We start from the raw sequence: 16,207 nt of genomic DNA, 5'->3' as shown, positions 1-16,207 counted from the left end.
AACGTTAAAAAAGGGCCTGATGCACATCTTCACTTCCATCTAATTACTCCTTCAGTAGATTTACAGCAAAATTTGGAAGAGCCAAAGCAAGGGAAATGAATCTTAATCATATTTCATCTCCAGTATTTGGCAATTGCCATGAGATACCAATAATCAATATATATTTGTTAAAAATAGGAGAATGTTTTCACTTTTAAAAGAGTGATTAATTCATTTCTGAGTCAGTAAATTCTCTGCTACAAGAAGTGGTGAGAAATATATTTATTTACCAAATATTCTAGTTAAAGAAGTTACTAGACATGAGCCACAAATAGTTGCAATTTTCAAAGTTTTCATTCTTTTATGCAGTCTTTCAATCATAAAGTACTTCTTGAGTATCTGTTATGGGCAAGATAATTAAATGTATACTTTAAATCAGAGACAAATACCATAGTTCTGTCTCTAACAATTGCTATAATGGGTGAACGTACAAAATGCAGTGGTTGCTTAGACAGTTAAACACCTAGCTCGGCTTGGGAGGACTGAGGAAAAGCTCCAACGGCTTTTAAATTCGAAGAATCAATCCTAGGTTTTTCAGGAAGACCAATGGGGAAAGTAAAGGCATGGAGGTGTGAGACCAGCACAACGGAGATACTAAGTGTTAGGAGTTCAGTGTAGCTGCATTGCGAATTGGAGGAGACTGTAAGAGAGTGATGGTTAACCTTTAATCGATGACTCTGAACGAAGACCAGTTCGTGAAAGGTCTCATATAGAAAGTACAGATTTTGATTCAGTAGGATTTTGACTAGTGGAACCACACGATCATACTTCCATGTCAAGAAGCTCATTACAAGTGTGAAAGGGGAAATGGAGAGACTAGAAGCTTTTCTAATAGTATTTATGAGACGATGAGGCTTTTCGTTATACTAGGTCTTGAGCTATATTTCATAAATGGAATCAGTAGAACCTTGTGATTGGTTTGCTATGGCAAAAGAAAGGAAAAAAAGATCTAATGAGTTCCAAATACCTGGCTTAGGCGGTTTAGAGGAAGTAGCTGATAGATTGTATAGACTGCATCTCTTGAGATTATTTCAAATAATGGTTTAATTACATAGCCTGGTTTAAATGATTTATGTATCTCCTGCCTTATCAGAGTAGTTCCAGGACTTGTGTACTGGAAGGGCTTATGGGCAACAGTCTGGTCAGGAGAGCAGGTTACCATCTCATAGCTGCGTCTGCAAGATACATAAAGTTATGAAAACATCAAGTGTCTCTTGGCACTGATGAATACGGGGCCACAGTCCTGCTCCCACTACGCCACCCTAATGGAGTAGCACCAGAATCATGATTTGATGGACTTTTACTTAATGTCCTGTATTTTACCATGTTTACCCTATCAAATTTATACCACATATTGAAAAATAATGCCATTCATGATTACTATACACAGATTCAGTACTCTGAAATAGGAATTGAAGCCCTACACATCCCTTTTGTATTTTTAAATTTATAACTCAATATAGATACAAATTTGGTATATTGTGGAGAAAAAAAAGATTCTAAAAAATTCTCCTGGTATGATCTGGAGGGTTCCAAAGTCAAAACAAAAGGGGCTAAAATTCAGATCTCAACTACTGCAGGTCTCATTCTTTTTCTGTATAACACGGATAATTTGGAATTGTTGTGAAGAATGAGGTAAGTGGAAATAACTATCAAAACATTTGACACATAGATGTTCAATACATTTCTTTTGGGTGAAATGTATGTATGTGTACATACATACATACATGTGTACATATATATAATCACAAACTACAGAATATGTAAATATACATATGCATATACACACACATGCATATATATAGTTTACACATGTAATTTGCAGCTTTATAAACAGCCTTGGGAACACTTAGCAGTCAATTTAGAACTGCTCCATTAAAACAGATTAATGCTTCCAAATTCAAAAATGTCTTAAGGTCCTGGAGCACCTGGGTGGCTCAGTTGGTTAAGCGTCCAACTCTTGATTTCGGCTCAGGTGATGATCTCACGGTTCATGGGTTCGAGCCCCACATCAGGCTCTGTGCTGACAGCATGGGGCCTGCTTAGGATTCTGTCTCCCTCTTTCTCCCCCTCCCTGCTCATTCTCTCTCTCAAAATAAATAAGAATAAACTTAAATATTTCAAGGTCCTTGGGAAAAGACATGGTAGATATTTTTACTATCTCAATTTGGGGAGAGGGTGGCTTAAATGGGACTGAATTTTCTTCCCACTAATTTTTCTTTCAACTAATTTTAAGTAATAAAATATCCACAACTATTGCACTTGAAATGCTTTAAAAGGAGGCTTACTACCGGTGAGAGACTATTAGCTAGTATCTCTGCACTTAGCTGCTAGGGAACCAAGAAGTGGAATGTATACTTTCCAAGTCCTAGAACTGTGTCCCCTTGGACTTAATTTTGTCCATCTGCAAAGTGAAAAGGTGAGCTTATCATTCATTCTCAAACACAGCTGCACAACAGCAATCACCAGGACTGCTTCAGTAAACAGATATCCTTACACACCTTGTCAGATTTAATGATTTCAAAACTTTAGCAGTGGTTTCCAGACATTTGTAGTTTTAATTCTTTAGGTGGCTCTGATAATCAGTTAGGTTTGGAACCTAGACGATTACTTACTCTCTTTTGTGCTCCTGAAAAAGAACTGGCATTTGGGAGCATACACTGATTTCTATGACCTGTGGCCATTAATCATCTTGCTTCCCTCCCTGTTTTGCAACATTTATTATACACCAGCTCTACAGGTGTGTTAAGAGCTTTAGTAATGAAGTAGCAAGAGAAGACAATACAGTTTATGGTATGATAAAATGTATTTTTGTAAGATATTAGTTATGTACCAACTATGCATTTACAAAATACGACACTTCAAAACATTCTGCATACAGAACTTACAGACCACATTTATTTAATAACAAGATGTCCAGATCCTTAGGAAAATGTATTTAAAGACTTACTACAACAAAATTTCAAAATCAAAGAACAAAAATATTAAACAAATTACTTCATGGCACAGGACATCATAAACTTGTGTAACACAGCAGGCAGATTTTGTTGTAGAAACAGGATGGAGGGATATCTAAACAAAAAAAAATTCAGGGAACAGGTATTCATAAATTTCTGGTTAACTGAAGCTTAATAATATTAAGAACCAGGGGTCTTTGAGCATCAATTTTACTTATAAAAATATAAACCTCCCAAAACATTAGAAGTATATTCTCCTACCTTTACAATTCTGAATGATGTCGTTCATTTGTTAAATATCTGACAATATCTGGTTAATTTCCTAAACTTAACTAATGATGTCACCCTTGAGATGGCGACCCTGTTGCGTTTCCTTGTACGTTTTTTCTCTAATAAACCTAGGGCTTATGACAGGAAAGATAACTGAAACACACTTCAGATAAAAACTGGTCTGAGATACTTCATTCATGAATAACTCAGCAAGTATTTATTGAAAGCCTACTACATTTCCAGGTCTCAAAAGAGCAAGACAGACACAAAGCCTGCCGCCAGAGAGCTCACCATCATGAGTATCACAGGCCAAGCACTGTTTCTGAATCGCTATGAGCCTTTCATCTTTTAAAAGATTTGCATAGATATTGATTTGCACTACTGACTTATCATAAAGGGAATTCTGAAGTTGTTGTTGACACAGCCTACACTTTGCTTTCTCACTTTGTCTTTTGCTCCTTCTGACAATGTCAAGTATCTTCTTTTCCTCTTCAGTACTCTACAGCATACCCTCTGTGATCCAGGTGGCTTTTTCTGTGACATCTGCTACAGCCTTCTGTTCCCCTTCACGGCTGTCTTTTGTTCTTTCCTCCTTATTAGAAAAGTGGTCACTGGGGCTTCCCCAAGATTCCCTTCCTGACTTCTTATTCACTTGAATGACTAAACATTTCCTTAAATGTTTGGTCTTTAGTAAGTATAATAACCAGCATTTCCAATTAGCATTTCCCAGAGCTCTGTTACGAACTCCAGATCTAATACTCTCTTCCTGAATGCTATTTAGAAATATCATCCTCAGTAAGACAAGAGTTTCTTAAAGGATCCTGTTTTAAAGGCTGTATTCAAAGAGACTGATAAAGGATACATAACTCAGCAAAGGACACTTCTTTATTCTCAATTTTTACCATTACAAGTATTGGATTCTGCAAGATCATAGTTAAAACTGTTTGGTGCGGGTTATCAATTTTATGCCTAAGGGCTAGAACAAAAAAAAATCAATTTGGGGACTTCTGACATAGCTCAAAAGTTAAAAAACATAAATGATAAAAAGTTAAGATAGCTAAGTATTCACCGGTATGTCTATATCCTTTGTCATAAACCACATACAATTAAGAATTCAACTATTTTTAAATCTGCAAGTCAGATGCTATCAAGCAAACTGCCACGTACGATCCATAATCCTTTAGTTTTTAACTCAAATAGGAAGATTCAGTCAACTTTAATTTTCTAAACGATCTCAGAAAGAGTTCTCAGAAGCATCCACCACTTACAAAACACAGCTGGATAATCCATTTACCCCAAATGAACTACGTGTGTGTGTTGTGAGGTAGCAACAATAGACTATGATCTTCTGTGGAGATGGCGCCCTCTGTGCACAAGCAGCCCCTCCTCAAAGGAAGAGTCTGGATAACAGGAAGGGACAGTCGCCCTTCATTATTTCATCGACTACTGGTGTTCTCGTAGTGTTTCAAACGCTTGATTTCACTTTCACGACGATACCAATATTTATTTATTTGGAAAGGTAATCCTATGTTCTGAGTAGCGGGTATTAACAACTTCCAACACGATCTCTAGGAATAATTCGCAGTTCGGAACCGTGCTTTAGGAAAACATTTCCTACACAAACAAACAAAACGTAAAGTTAGGTATTCAAAAAATGACAAGTTGTCTTAAACATTGCAACAACTATTGTTAATACAAGAAACAACGTAGTACACAGTAAGTCGGTCTGGAAGCTCAAATATCACCAGAATCTAACTCCATGCTTCCTAACGCTCGTTCCCATTCCTCTGAAATCTTCACAACCCAACCAAATATCTGAAAATTTTAAATAAGAAACACTAGCCACGAAAGTGCTAACACAAACACTCAGCAGACAACAATGTAATTTAAATTAACCATCGAGACTTGCTAACTGAACACACGCTAAAGTGTCTAAGGACAGAAAAAATAGTAAATCTAAATTATAAATTACCACAAATGACAAACGTTTAGAAACCTGATCTGACCTATCTCTGCTCAACTGCTTGTGGAAATTTTCTCCACGCTCCATGAAGTGTACAATTCAACTTTTAAGAGTAATACATCAGGCAACAAATTAGAATAAGTGGCAACTCAAATTAATATAAACTGCTGAACATTTACAGAGTAAGAAAAAATAAAACCTTTAAACCTAAATTTAAAGGCATCTACACAAAATGGCTCATGATTTTCAATAAATGACCTTTTTAATTTCATAACACTATATACTTAAAACTACCGATTTAAATAAAAATAATTACAATTTTAAATCCTTCTTCATTTTCTCTATAGCTGAGTTTCAATTTCAAAGCCTTATGAGGGCAATATAATTTTGTTATAATACATTAGTACTTTAGTATATAATAAACAGAACTACTACTCAAATTGAGATCACATTGATCACATCAGATTAAAGCGTGATTAATTTTAAAACACTGTAATTAGACTATACACCAAAAAAAAGGTACATCTGGATTAGGTACAATTAGATGCAAGTAATTAATTATAGTTAAGTAATTAATTAAGGTACAATTAGAGTATAAACCAAAAAAAGGTACATCTAAAAAGCATAAAACTACCTGTTAAAAAGTTCAGGATTGCTTTTACTCTGCTTGCTTGTTAGGACATCGACACATAGCCTTGTAGAATACTAAGTTTGAAGCTCTGAGTGTGAACTAAGTCCCCTGAAATTTCAATGACTGCACTTCTTTGAAACAGTAAGAGCTAGCCCTTACTGAAGGCTTCAAACTTTTAAGTGCTTCCCAGGTGCCATCTCACCACCACCTTATACAGGTAGGTCAAAATCATTATTCTCGTAAGAGTACAATCTTACCTTCAGACTCTTCGTTCAATGTATTAAACACCTTTAATGCTTATTAGTGAGGTTTTTCTCTTGTAGCTCAAAGCATATATAGCTGATACCCACAATGAAACAAATTATTTCTCAGATACATAGGTCAAGACTGCTAGATAATCCCTAAAAAAACAGCTATTAGCCTGGAGAAAATCTAATCAAGTCTCATTAGAAGGAATTATCAATTGACAGACAGAGCCCCACCCACGTCTTCATGGTTTCAGATAGATACTCACCAGCAGTCTGTGCAGGATTTATTCCTATTCCATCTAGAAAATAAGTTGTAAAACCATCTAAGTTGTTTTATTTCTAAAGATAAAATGGTTCAATAGTAACAAGTAGAGATTTGCTGCTACTGTGTATATAGGCACAAGCCAAACAATTTAAATCCAAAAACATGAATGACAAATCTTTCAGGTAAGTTACCTGTTGAAATCCATTACTATTATGCGTTTACATACACTGTTGGATTAGATAAGAACATCTGTCAATGAGATGATCCTGATGAATTCCACAGAAAATAGTTTATTCTATCACACCACACACAATGTAAAATAAAGTCAAAAGCACCTTAGATATGTCATTAATCATTTTCATATTGCTCCTGAGGCAGACAATCTTAGGCCAGAAGAGCCCACAAAATCATTTAATTCAAGTTGCAGTGACACCTGATAAAGTACACAAAGCACTTTCGTAACAACTATTCATTTGTAAATCTAAAACTTTCTCAGGAAAGTAGGCTAGCTTTCTTTTCAAGCAGAGCAAGACTTCAATGTGACCACAGGCAGAATGTTTCAGAGTGAGAAATTCTGTGTATCTAAACTAAATCATGCTGCTGCACATTAAACCCATCTTCTCTTATTAGGCTGTCTTAACTGTACACGAACCATCGGCCAGCACCCATAAGTATTTTACCTTCTATTTTTGCAAGATAGTGAAAGCCTTCTAGCAATCTTTACTCATCTTATTTCAGTATTTTCTCGCAGGGCTAGTTCCATCACACTTCTGACCAGTACTCTAAGGTATTCAGAATTTAAACTATAGATCTAACTGAATAAAATCCTCATTATTTCCGCCCTAAAAGAAATAGTGTGCTGTCAGGAAAGCAGTAAAAAGCTATATACAGCAAAGGTATATCCCCCACCTAACTTCCCATATTCTAAAAGCATCTACAACTTATTAAACAACACACCTTGTTAAAAAAAAAAAAAAAAAAGGAAAAGTTATTTTTAGTAATAATCTGGCATGAAGTGGTTAGGACACAAGACACTGTAAAATGCTATACAATACCAAAAGCTAAAGAAACTGAAAAGAGCTCATTATAGACAATAACCTTGACTTTGTGTTTATAATCATGTATATCATTTATGTTGATATAAATTTTGTTTTTTTGTATTTAACTCGATTTTAATTAATTTAGCCTTTTAAAACAATTTGTATAGCTCTCAGGTAATGAAGTTTTAAAATGAATTCTTACCATTGGTAATAATTGCACTTGTTGCTGCAGGAACTTTAAACTAAAAGGGAGAAAAAGGAAAAAAAAGACTTCATACATACATGTACAAATGTATAGAAGTAAAAAATACACACACACACACACACACACACACACACACACATATAATCTACAAAAGATGGTTAGCAAGGATGAGGTACATATAATAAATTCTATTATCCTCAAATGTGATTTGTATTTTAGGATAAGCAATGTCACCAAAGAAAACACTGTAATTTTGTTTTAGTTTTAGTGAACAGTATTATTTTCTAAATACTGCATTTCACTGCATCTAGGACACCATGGATCGCAAAATGCTTATTTTATGCAGTTAAATAACAGGAAAAACACTGTCAATGAATTTATGACCTGATGATTATCTACTCTTCCAGATTCAGATACATTACTTTTATCATACATAATTCTCTTGCATAATCAAAAATAAAAGCAAAACAATTGCTCAGAATATTCCTAAAAGTTATTTGTAGAAATAGTAACGTCAAATAAATGCTCTCTTGTGTTTAATGGAAGACCAAAGTTCGAATTCTTTCCTCAAATTCTCTGTATTTAATGTATTGCTGACTTAAATTTCACAGGATTGCAATAGTCTAATTATGTCACCAGGAAATAACAACTAAGTTCAATCTGGTGTGCAGGTGATGTCAACTAGACAATTATGTGACTGCCACTTGGCTAATAGTGACAGGAAGACTCTGCTGATCTACTTCCAGAGGTGTAAAAAGGTGTGTTTTCTGAATCAATAAAATGTGGTATGGAACTTATTGGTAGCTAAAGGGAGAATTCTTCCCTTAATGTTCTGGAGACCAGTAGTGGTCAGAATATGTTCATATACTCATAAGTTCATTCATTTATCTAACAAATATGTATTAAGCACTTCTATGCCATAGATTAGTTTTACAGATATTACAGTTGAGTTTTGTGATCAAGTAAGTTTGGAAAACACTAAATTAAATAATACAGTTTATTTAGCTCCAAGAAGGAAATGGTGAATGAAGTGTTTCCCACACTCTTTCACTGATTCTAGGTTTTCATGGGTTTGTTTGTTTTTGGTGGTTTGTTTTGGTGGTCTGGGAAAAATACTCTAGGAAATGCTGTTCTGGTATTTATAATGGTCACATACACATAGTTAAGAAAAAAAACTAAATGCTTACTGTAATTTATAAATTAAAAACTGAATGCTTATTTTAATTTATAAATTAAAAACTTAATGATGCATAAGGACAACAGCCTACTACTGGATTACATACCTAATAAACACTTAACTTTACTGTCCATATGGTACATTCTTAATTGTAAATGTCCTTTCCAGAATTTAAAAAATTTAAATAAACCTCACTTAAAATAACTTCAAAATATGCTTTAATACGTAAATATTAGAACACCTCAGGGGTGCCTGGGTGGCTCAGATCGTGATCTCACGTTTCGTGGAATTTCAGCCCCGTGTCGGGCTCTGTGCTGACAGCTCAGAGCCTCAGACTACTTCAGATTGTGTCTCCCTCTCTCTCTCTCTGCTCCCCACCACCCCCCCCCACCTCACGCTCAGTCTCTCCCTCTTTCTCAAAAAATGAGTAAACATTAAAAAAAATTAAAAATACATAAAATAAAATACCTCAAAACTTATTTACAGAGATTGTAATACTTAATAAAAATTTGCACAAATACCCAAATCAATTACAGGGCATCTCAGATTTCTAAAACTTTAGTATTACAAAATTTTAGTTACTCTACTATTTGTCTGAGTCTTAGATTATGTCCATTTTAAGATAAGCTGTGCATTTTTAGTTATATCCATATAGCAGCAGCATATTTATGAACATTACAAACCATAATTTTTCCCTTCTTCAGAATGCAGAAACGACAGTTAAGCAGTTAATCTGGGGCAACAGCACCCGCGATGTAAAATTCAGCAACTATTACGTTCGTTCTACATTACTGACAAGTTTTCTTCTGTATGTAGGATGTACTCCATGCTTCTAAGTTTTCATTTCTTTTCTTTCTCAGACCCTCTAAGTCTGATTTAGGATGTTAAAAGGCTATTCTCAGTTTTTGACAACTCACTACTTAGTTAAATTAATTCTTGGTTATTCTGGGGAATTTTCTTATTTTTTAAAGAGATTTGACTAGGGATTTAAAACAGACTCTCAGTTTGTCAAGTCAACTCTTGTTCTCACTAAAAGATCCTACAATGTCTTATCTTGTGAAAGACGTTCTCGTTGCTGCTTGAAAGTTATAACCTTTTTAAATGTGGAACATCCATGATTCCTAATAGTTACAAGGTATCTTAAAACCTTAATAAATATATGCAGCTGTGTGAAGTTAGTAAGTGTATTTTCTATTGCATGTCTGTTATGAATTTATACTTTCACCAGAAGACCAAGTTCACAACAATGCCTGTGCCTTACAAAGAACCACATAACTGCAAAACACAAGAATAAAATATTAATTATAGCTCAAACGGATCTACTTCTTAAGGTCCCAGTTTGTGGGATCTGCTATACCCCAGGACCAGGAATATTTCCTACAAGTGATCTGTGCAGCAAAAAGTAACACTGATGCTGTATTCACATTTGTTTCCTACTTTTATTTTACTTATTCAATATGGGTGAAGAATAGATTAAAATGGACTGCAAAACAAGTACTACCACTTTTCAGTTTAATTCTGAATGAGTGATAAATGATGTCAGTGGTCCCTGACAAGACAGGCTGGCTGATCACCCATGAATAACAAGTTCAGGGCAGGATTGAGGAGCAAGCTGATTTCTTACTTAGTTACTAAAATTATTTTTCTGTGACCATAAACTTTTTTGAGATTGTGAATCAAAATGTTTGGATTTGAGTTACTCCAGATTTGTACAGAACTTTTAACTTCAAAAACTATTAGTAAATGTTATTATATTTTTATTCAAAATCACTTAATTAGATAGAAAGGACAGATGTTAACCACTCTCATTTTGCAGATTATAAAATTTGAAGAGAAGAGAAACTGAGAGGATTGCCCATGAGTTAAAATATGTTTACAGACTGCCGTGTAAAATAACGTTGCTGTTTAAAAATATTCCCCTATTGGGGCACCTGGGTGGCTCAGCCCATTTAGCAATCAACTTCGGCTCAGGTCATGATCTCGTGGTTCATGTGTTCAAGCCCCGCGTCAGGCTCTTTGCTGACAGCTCAGAGCCTGGAGCCTGCTTTGGATTCTGTGTCTCCCTCTCTCTCACAAAAATAAACATCAAAAAAAGAAAGAAAAAAAAATTTCCCGATCACCAAACCTTCCAATTTCAGTAAAACTTCTCCTGAATTTCCAATGGTTGCATTAAAATACATGTGTCGATTTATCTCATTCTGTATCTGTGTCTTAACTTCCACTCCATTTACATCTGGTAAGTTGGGCTTAACTTTTTGATACCATAAACCTAGTAATGAATTCACACAGAAGTGGCAGGTCAAAGCGCATGCAAAACATAAAGACTTTTGAGAGACACTAAGCTGCATTCCATACAGGTCGCTCCAATTTCTATACTTACTTCCTCTGCCGCAAACTTTAAGACTGCTGTGAAAGGTGTACTTTCAGGAACACTAAGTCTGCAAAAGAAGAATTAAGAAGAATTTTTTAAAAAGCTCCTGGACAAAGCGGTCTAGTGAGGCTAAAGGCTGTCTATTTTGATTGTACACGATGTTCACTAACTTTATTTTTTTTTTTTTAGTCTTTATTTAGAGAGACAGAGACACAGAATGCGAGTGGGGCAGGAACAGGGAGAGAGGGAGACACAGAATCCAGAGCAGGCTCCAGGCTCTGAGCTATCAAAACAGAGCCCGACATGGGGCTCACAAATCATGAGATCATGACCTGAGCCGAAGTCAACACTTAACCAAGTGAGCCACCAGGCGCCCTTAAGTGTCCAAATCTTGATTTTGGCTGAGGTCATGATTTCAGGATTCATGGGAATTCACTGCTCTCCACACTAACAGCTCAACATGTAAGCTCTCTCTCAAAAGAAATAAATAAACATTAAAAAAAAGTTAAATATTGTTTTCCTACAAATTTTAAGAATTTCATTTAATGGTACCCAAGTACTAGTTACCCTTTATTTTGAAAAGAAACCAGAATAATTACCCCTACATACACGTTATACATATTTTACAGACACACACACGTACATGTATATATTATATATACATGCACACTACATACACACCGAAGAGTAGGTATGCCTATTAAATCCATTCAGTTACCCATATTAACTGAACTGGTACAATGTTCCAGGCACTCTTACAGATACTACTACTGTCCTACTGTCCTTTCCCCCTCCCTTCTTCTCACTTTTTTTCTAGAATATTTACACATGGATGAGAATAATCCAGCATAAAGGGAGAAACCAAAGATGATGAGAGAGGGATCTCTGGAGTCTATCTACTTTAATCTTGAGAAGACTAAAATAAATGAGATCCAGAGCCCAAGAATTACAACAGCTGGCTTTTCACAGGAACAAAGTCATGTTTTCCTTTGTAATAAGATGGTGGACAGAAACTATGGGCTTATACATACGAGTAGGTTTTGTCCATGTGGTGATGGAAAGATTAATTTTTTCTGATGGCTTCAGAAGAAGGAAAAATAATGTAGAAAATGTGAATAGAGGGGCGCCTGGGTGGCGCAGTCGGTTGAGCGTCCGACTTCAGCTCAGGTCACGATCTCGCAGTCTGTGAGTTCGAGCCCCGTGTCAGGCCCTGGGCTGATGGCTCGGAGCCTGGAGCCTGTTTCCGATTCTGTGTCTCCCTCTCTCTGCCCCTCCCCCGTTCATGCTCTGTCTCTCTCTGTCTCAAAAATACATAAATGTTAAAAAAAAAAATTAAAAAAAAAAAAAAAGAAGAAAATGTGAATAGAAATTTCTTAAAAATCCTTGCAGAGAATAAAGGAAAACAAGCAACCTTGGGACATGTAGTACAGTGTTAGGTACTACTGGGCACAGTTAGGAACTTTACATCAGGCTAATTGTGTAATTTCCTCTAAAAACTTCAGCTACACACAGAGAACACAGTGGTTGAGTTCAGACTCGGCGTGTCACCAAGCAAACCGTACTGGGAAGACGAAGACCCCAGAAGTGATGGGAATGGACCACCAGGGAGTGACTAGACCACGGCCTCTAGGAGAGTAAAAAGGAAAGGAGTGGCGTAAAGCACGGGGGAGAGGGTAGTGACAGATTTAGAAAGAAGTCTGATCAGTGAATTAAAAGAAACATTTTTTACAGAAGAGACATACAAGCAAGTCATATATAAGCAGAGAGTGTGGTCAGCCACAAGAGAAGACTTGAAGGTGCCACTTTAGAGCTGCAGCAGTTACTGAAGATCTTAAGGTGCCAGGTTGTGGTCATGAATATTTAAGACAAGGTGGAAAAAAAAAAAAAAAAAGAAAGAAAAGATCCATCTGGAACTGAAAGGATCCAAAGAGCTTAAGGCCAGAAGCTGCATGGGTCACAGGTAACTAAATGACTCAGGACGATGACAACTGTTACTGTTCAGTGAGGTAGACCCTGATATTGATTACATTAAATATGCTTAAAATCCTATTGAAGTCTTGGCCTTTGCTGCATTTTATGAGGCTCTTTGTAGCAATAACCTCAATAAGGTTTATCGAAAATCATAATAAGTTCCCGGCGAGTATGTAGTTCAACCTGGGCCAAACCATCCTACAACTGCTAAAGGAGAAAAAAGGGCCTCGCATGGACAAACTGCCCGGGTTCTGCATTTGCCACTCGTGCTGATTATTCTTTACTCAATCCCAACATACGGACTGTATGATTTGAGGTTCATTACTTTGCGACACCCGATGGCTGAGTCACTCACACACTGGAGATCAGCAGTCGGACAGTAATAAAACGTTCAAGTAATTTCCGAATCGGGATTGGGTTGTCTTCCCTACTTCCTGCAACAGCTGGTCAAAGTGGTAAAAGGCTTTTCCAATCATGAGTTGACAGGCACTGTTTAAGGACCCCAGCAGATCATCTGAGGCCCGTCTTCAGTCCTCCCGTTCCATCGCCCAGCCGGGGAGTCCCTAGAGAGGTCAACTATCGGCGGAGTCGTTCCCGTCACACAGCCCGGCGGCCTCGCGCCGGGGCGAGCTGACACTCGGAGGGGCGGGCACGGGATCTCTCCTCTCAGGCTCCAGGAAGAGCGAGGGCAAGCGGCGGGATGCAGCCTGCTCGGGTGGGAGAGGATCTGAAAACTCGGACCCAGCCAGCCTGGTCCCGCCCGGCCCGCCCCGGCCCCGCTACTCACACTTTGTAAGGCAGCCGGGGGTCCGACGTCAGCGTGATTTTAAAGGAAACCTTCGACCTGAGGAGGAGATCCGGAGACAGTTAAAATCGCGCAGCGGGACCAGAGATTGGGATTGCGATTGGGATTGGGGTCAGTAAACACTTACATGGTGGAGCCGGTCCGGGGACCTCCCGCCAATTCCGCCGGGTATCCCACTTCCTCAGCGGTGGCGCCGTCGCCACCTCCCCACTCAGGGCCACGTCTCCCTCCGCAAACCGGGGGCCTCCAAAGATGCTGTTGTCCAAGGCACTGCCTGAAAATGGGCTTCTGTTCCTCGTGCTAGGCGGAGCCTCCAAGTTACAAAGAGCTACTGTTTTTGCACTTAAAGCTCTAAGACTAAGGAAGGGATGGTATGGAGGAAGAATTTTCTAAATACAGTTATTTTCTGCTGTAGTTTCAGTCGGGCAATGTAAGTGTGGGCAGAGGCGGTGGGGCTCTAGGTCCCAGCTGGCAGGATGGGGCGGAAGTAAGGGCAAAGAGTAGGAGGGTGCAGAGCGACGAGTCCCGAGGGGCGGGGAGGTGGGCGGGGAGGTGGGCGGGGTTGGGAGGGCGGTGTTCCACCAAGCTGCTAAGGCAACCTGTTCGCGGAAAAACTGGTGTGACGAGTTCAAGAAGCTGGAATCATCGCCCCGCTTTAGTGTTAATATTCTTCTGTCTTTCCAACAATACAATACTGTTACATCTTATATTTCCATTTTTTCCCCATTGCACTTTACAATACCGACGTCTGATTAATTTCAACAGACAAGAAAGTAATCAACTTGGTGAGAAAGACTAGATCCCTGAACTAGAAGAACTTGGATTGTAGGTGGGAAAAGCAATCCAAGAACGGAATTCCAATAGTTTGTTGTGTGATGTAATATGATTACACCAGGGAGCTAGATTGCCGATCATCAGCATATTTATTCAGTTTAATAACAAACTCTGAATCCTTTCTATGCAGCAGGTACTAGAGCTAAACGCCGGGGTTGCTGGAATGAGTTAAGATAGGTGCCAACCCTCTACAATGTAACAGAACTTCTTGTATAGTGAGGACAAAGACTGTATGTCCTCTAAAATTTACTACAAATCTAAGCATCTGTGTTTGCAAAATAAACATCCCTTTCACAATGTCTGTAGTGCCCTATTTAAGAAATATTGCAATGAATGACAAAATAGGAAACAGGTAGGTACTAAAATAATGAGGAGGTCTAGTTTATCTTTAGGATATTGTGTTAGGTTTTTTAAGGAGAGATATCCAAGAGAAACAGGGAAGCAACTGCAATAGGAATGTTAAACACCAATTTCTTCTTTGCCATAATTTTGTTATCAAAGTGCTCTTCCGTGGGGACATCTCCAGGCAGAGAGAGTGCTGACTCTTGACTTAGGAAAGAAAGGCTTCAATGGTCTCATGACAGTCATTGTCTTCTTCACTTATAAAAATGTGGATCTTACCATAGAGAGATAGAGGCAAACGTTGACTGATAGATTTGGGGATCCGCAGGTATAGCATTAATAGCTGAAGCTATGGGATTATTTAGTATGACTAAGATTTTTGAGAATGGCAATAAGGAGACACTACTGATTCTGTCTACCTGGTGTCAGATAGTCAAACATTGAAGAGATCTGAGTTCATACTTACAGTCTCTAGTTCTAAGAATACATGTCATGTAATTTTAAACAATATTTGCAACTTGCTATTTATAGTTTTGTTTCTGTTCATGTATAAAAACATGTGGCAAAATCCTGAAGAGAAAAACATATTTTGTTTAGACAGTATGACTTCAGTACTTATATTCTACTGCCTCTTCAGAAAACATATTAAATATATATATTTTTTTACCGTTTATTCATTTTTTGATAGAGACAGAGAGTGAGTGGGGGAGGGGCAGAGAGAGAGGGAGACAGAATCTGAAGCAAGCTCCAGGCTCTGAACTAACAGCACAGAGCCCAACGCGGGGCTCGAACTCACCGGCTATGAGATCATGACCTGAGCTGAAGTCGAACGCTTAACCAACTGAGCCACCCAGGCGCCCCAGAAAACATATTAATATAATATATCAAAAGAACAGGGGGAAAACACTGTGCTCAAAAAGATATTGAAAAGCGCCTATTCCTAAATGTCTAGTATTCTTTCCTGCCTCAATACCCTAACTCTCTTACCCATATATTTATCTCCTCAGAGTCATAGCATAATTTCTAGAGCCTAATGAGTTTTATTTTTCTTGATACGAGAAAAGAAATGATAAATAGATTCATTTTTAC

The 16,207-nt window shown here is 37.6% G+C and overlaps 1 protein-coding gene across 1 annotated transcript; it reads right to left on the bottom strand.

Moving 5' to 3' along the window:
- Positions 1-2,826: 2,826 nt before the first annotated feature.
- UFM1 (ubiquitin fold modifier 1) lies at positions 2,827-14,226 on the bottom strand. Its single transcript, XM_049646854.1, has 6 exons — positions 14,070-14,226; positions 13,925-13,981; positions 11,176-11,233; positions 7,616-7,655; positions 6,375-6,407; positions 2,827-4,880 (listed from the first exon to the last, which is right to left on the bottom strand). Coding segments are annotated over exons 1-6 (258 nt in total). The 5' UTR covers positions 14,072-14,226; the 3' UTR covers positions 2,827-4,812.
- Positions 14,227-16,207: the final 1,981 nt, after the last annotated feature.

Source organism: Panthera uncia (assembly GCF_023721935.1).
Source record: "Panthera uncia isolate 11264 chromosome A1 unlocalized genomic scaffold, Puncia_PCG_1.0 HiC_scaffold_16, whole genome shotgun sequence".
Lineage (NCBI taxonomy): Eukaryota > Metazoa > Chordata > Mammalia > Carnivora > Felidae > Panthera > Panthera uncia.
The sequence above is the reverse complement of the archived record's forward strand: the minus strand, read 5'-3'. Positions and strand labels throughout refer to the sequence as shown.

Excerpts from the sequence above, each read along its gene's own strand:
- UFM1 (XM_049646854.1), bottom strand. Across the intron at positions 7,656-11,175 it reads TAAAGTTTGCGGCAGAGGAA|TTTAAAGTTCCTGCAGCAAC; the intron begins GTAAGTATAGAA and ends TCTCCCTTTTAG. Across the intron at positions 6,408-7,615 it reads AAGTGCAATTATTACCAATG|ATGGAATAGGAATAAATCCT; the intron begins GTAAGAATTCAT and ends CTTATTTTCTAG.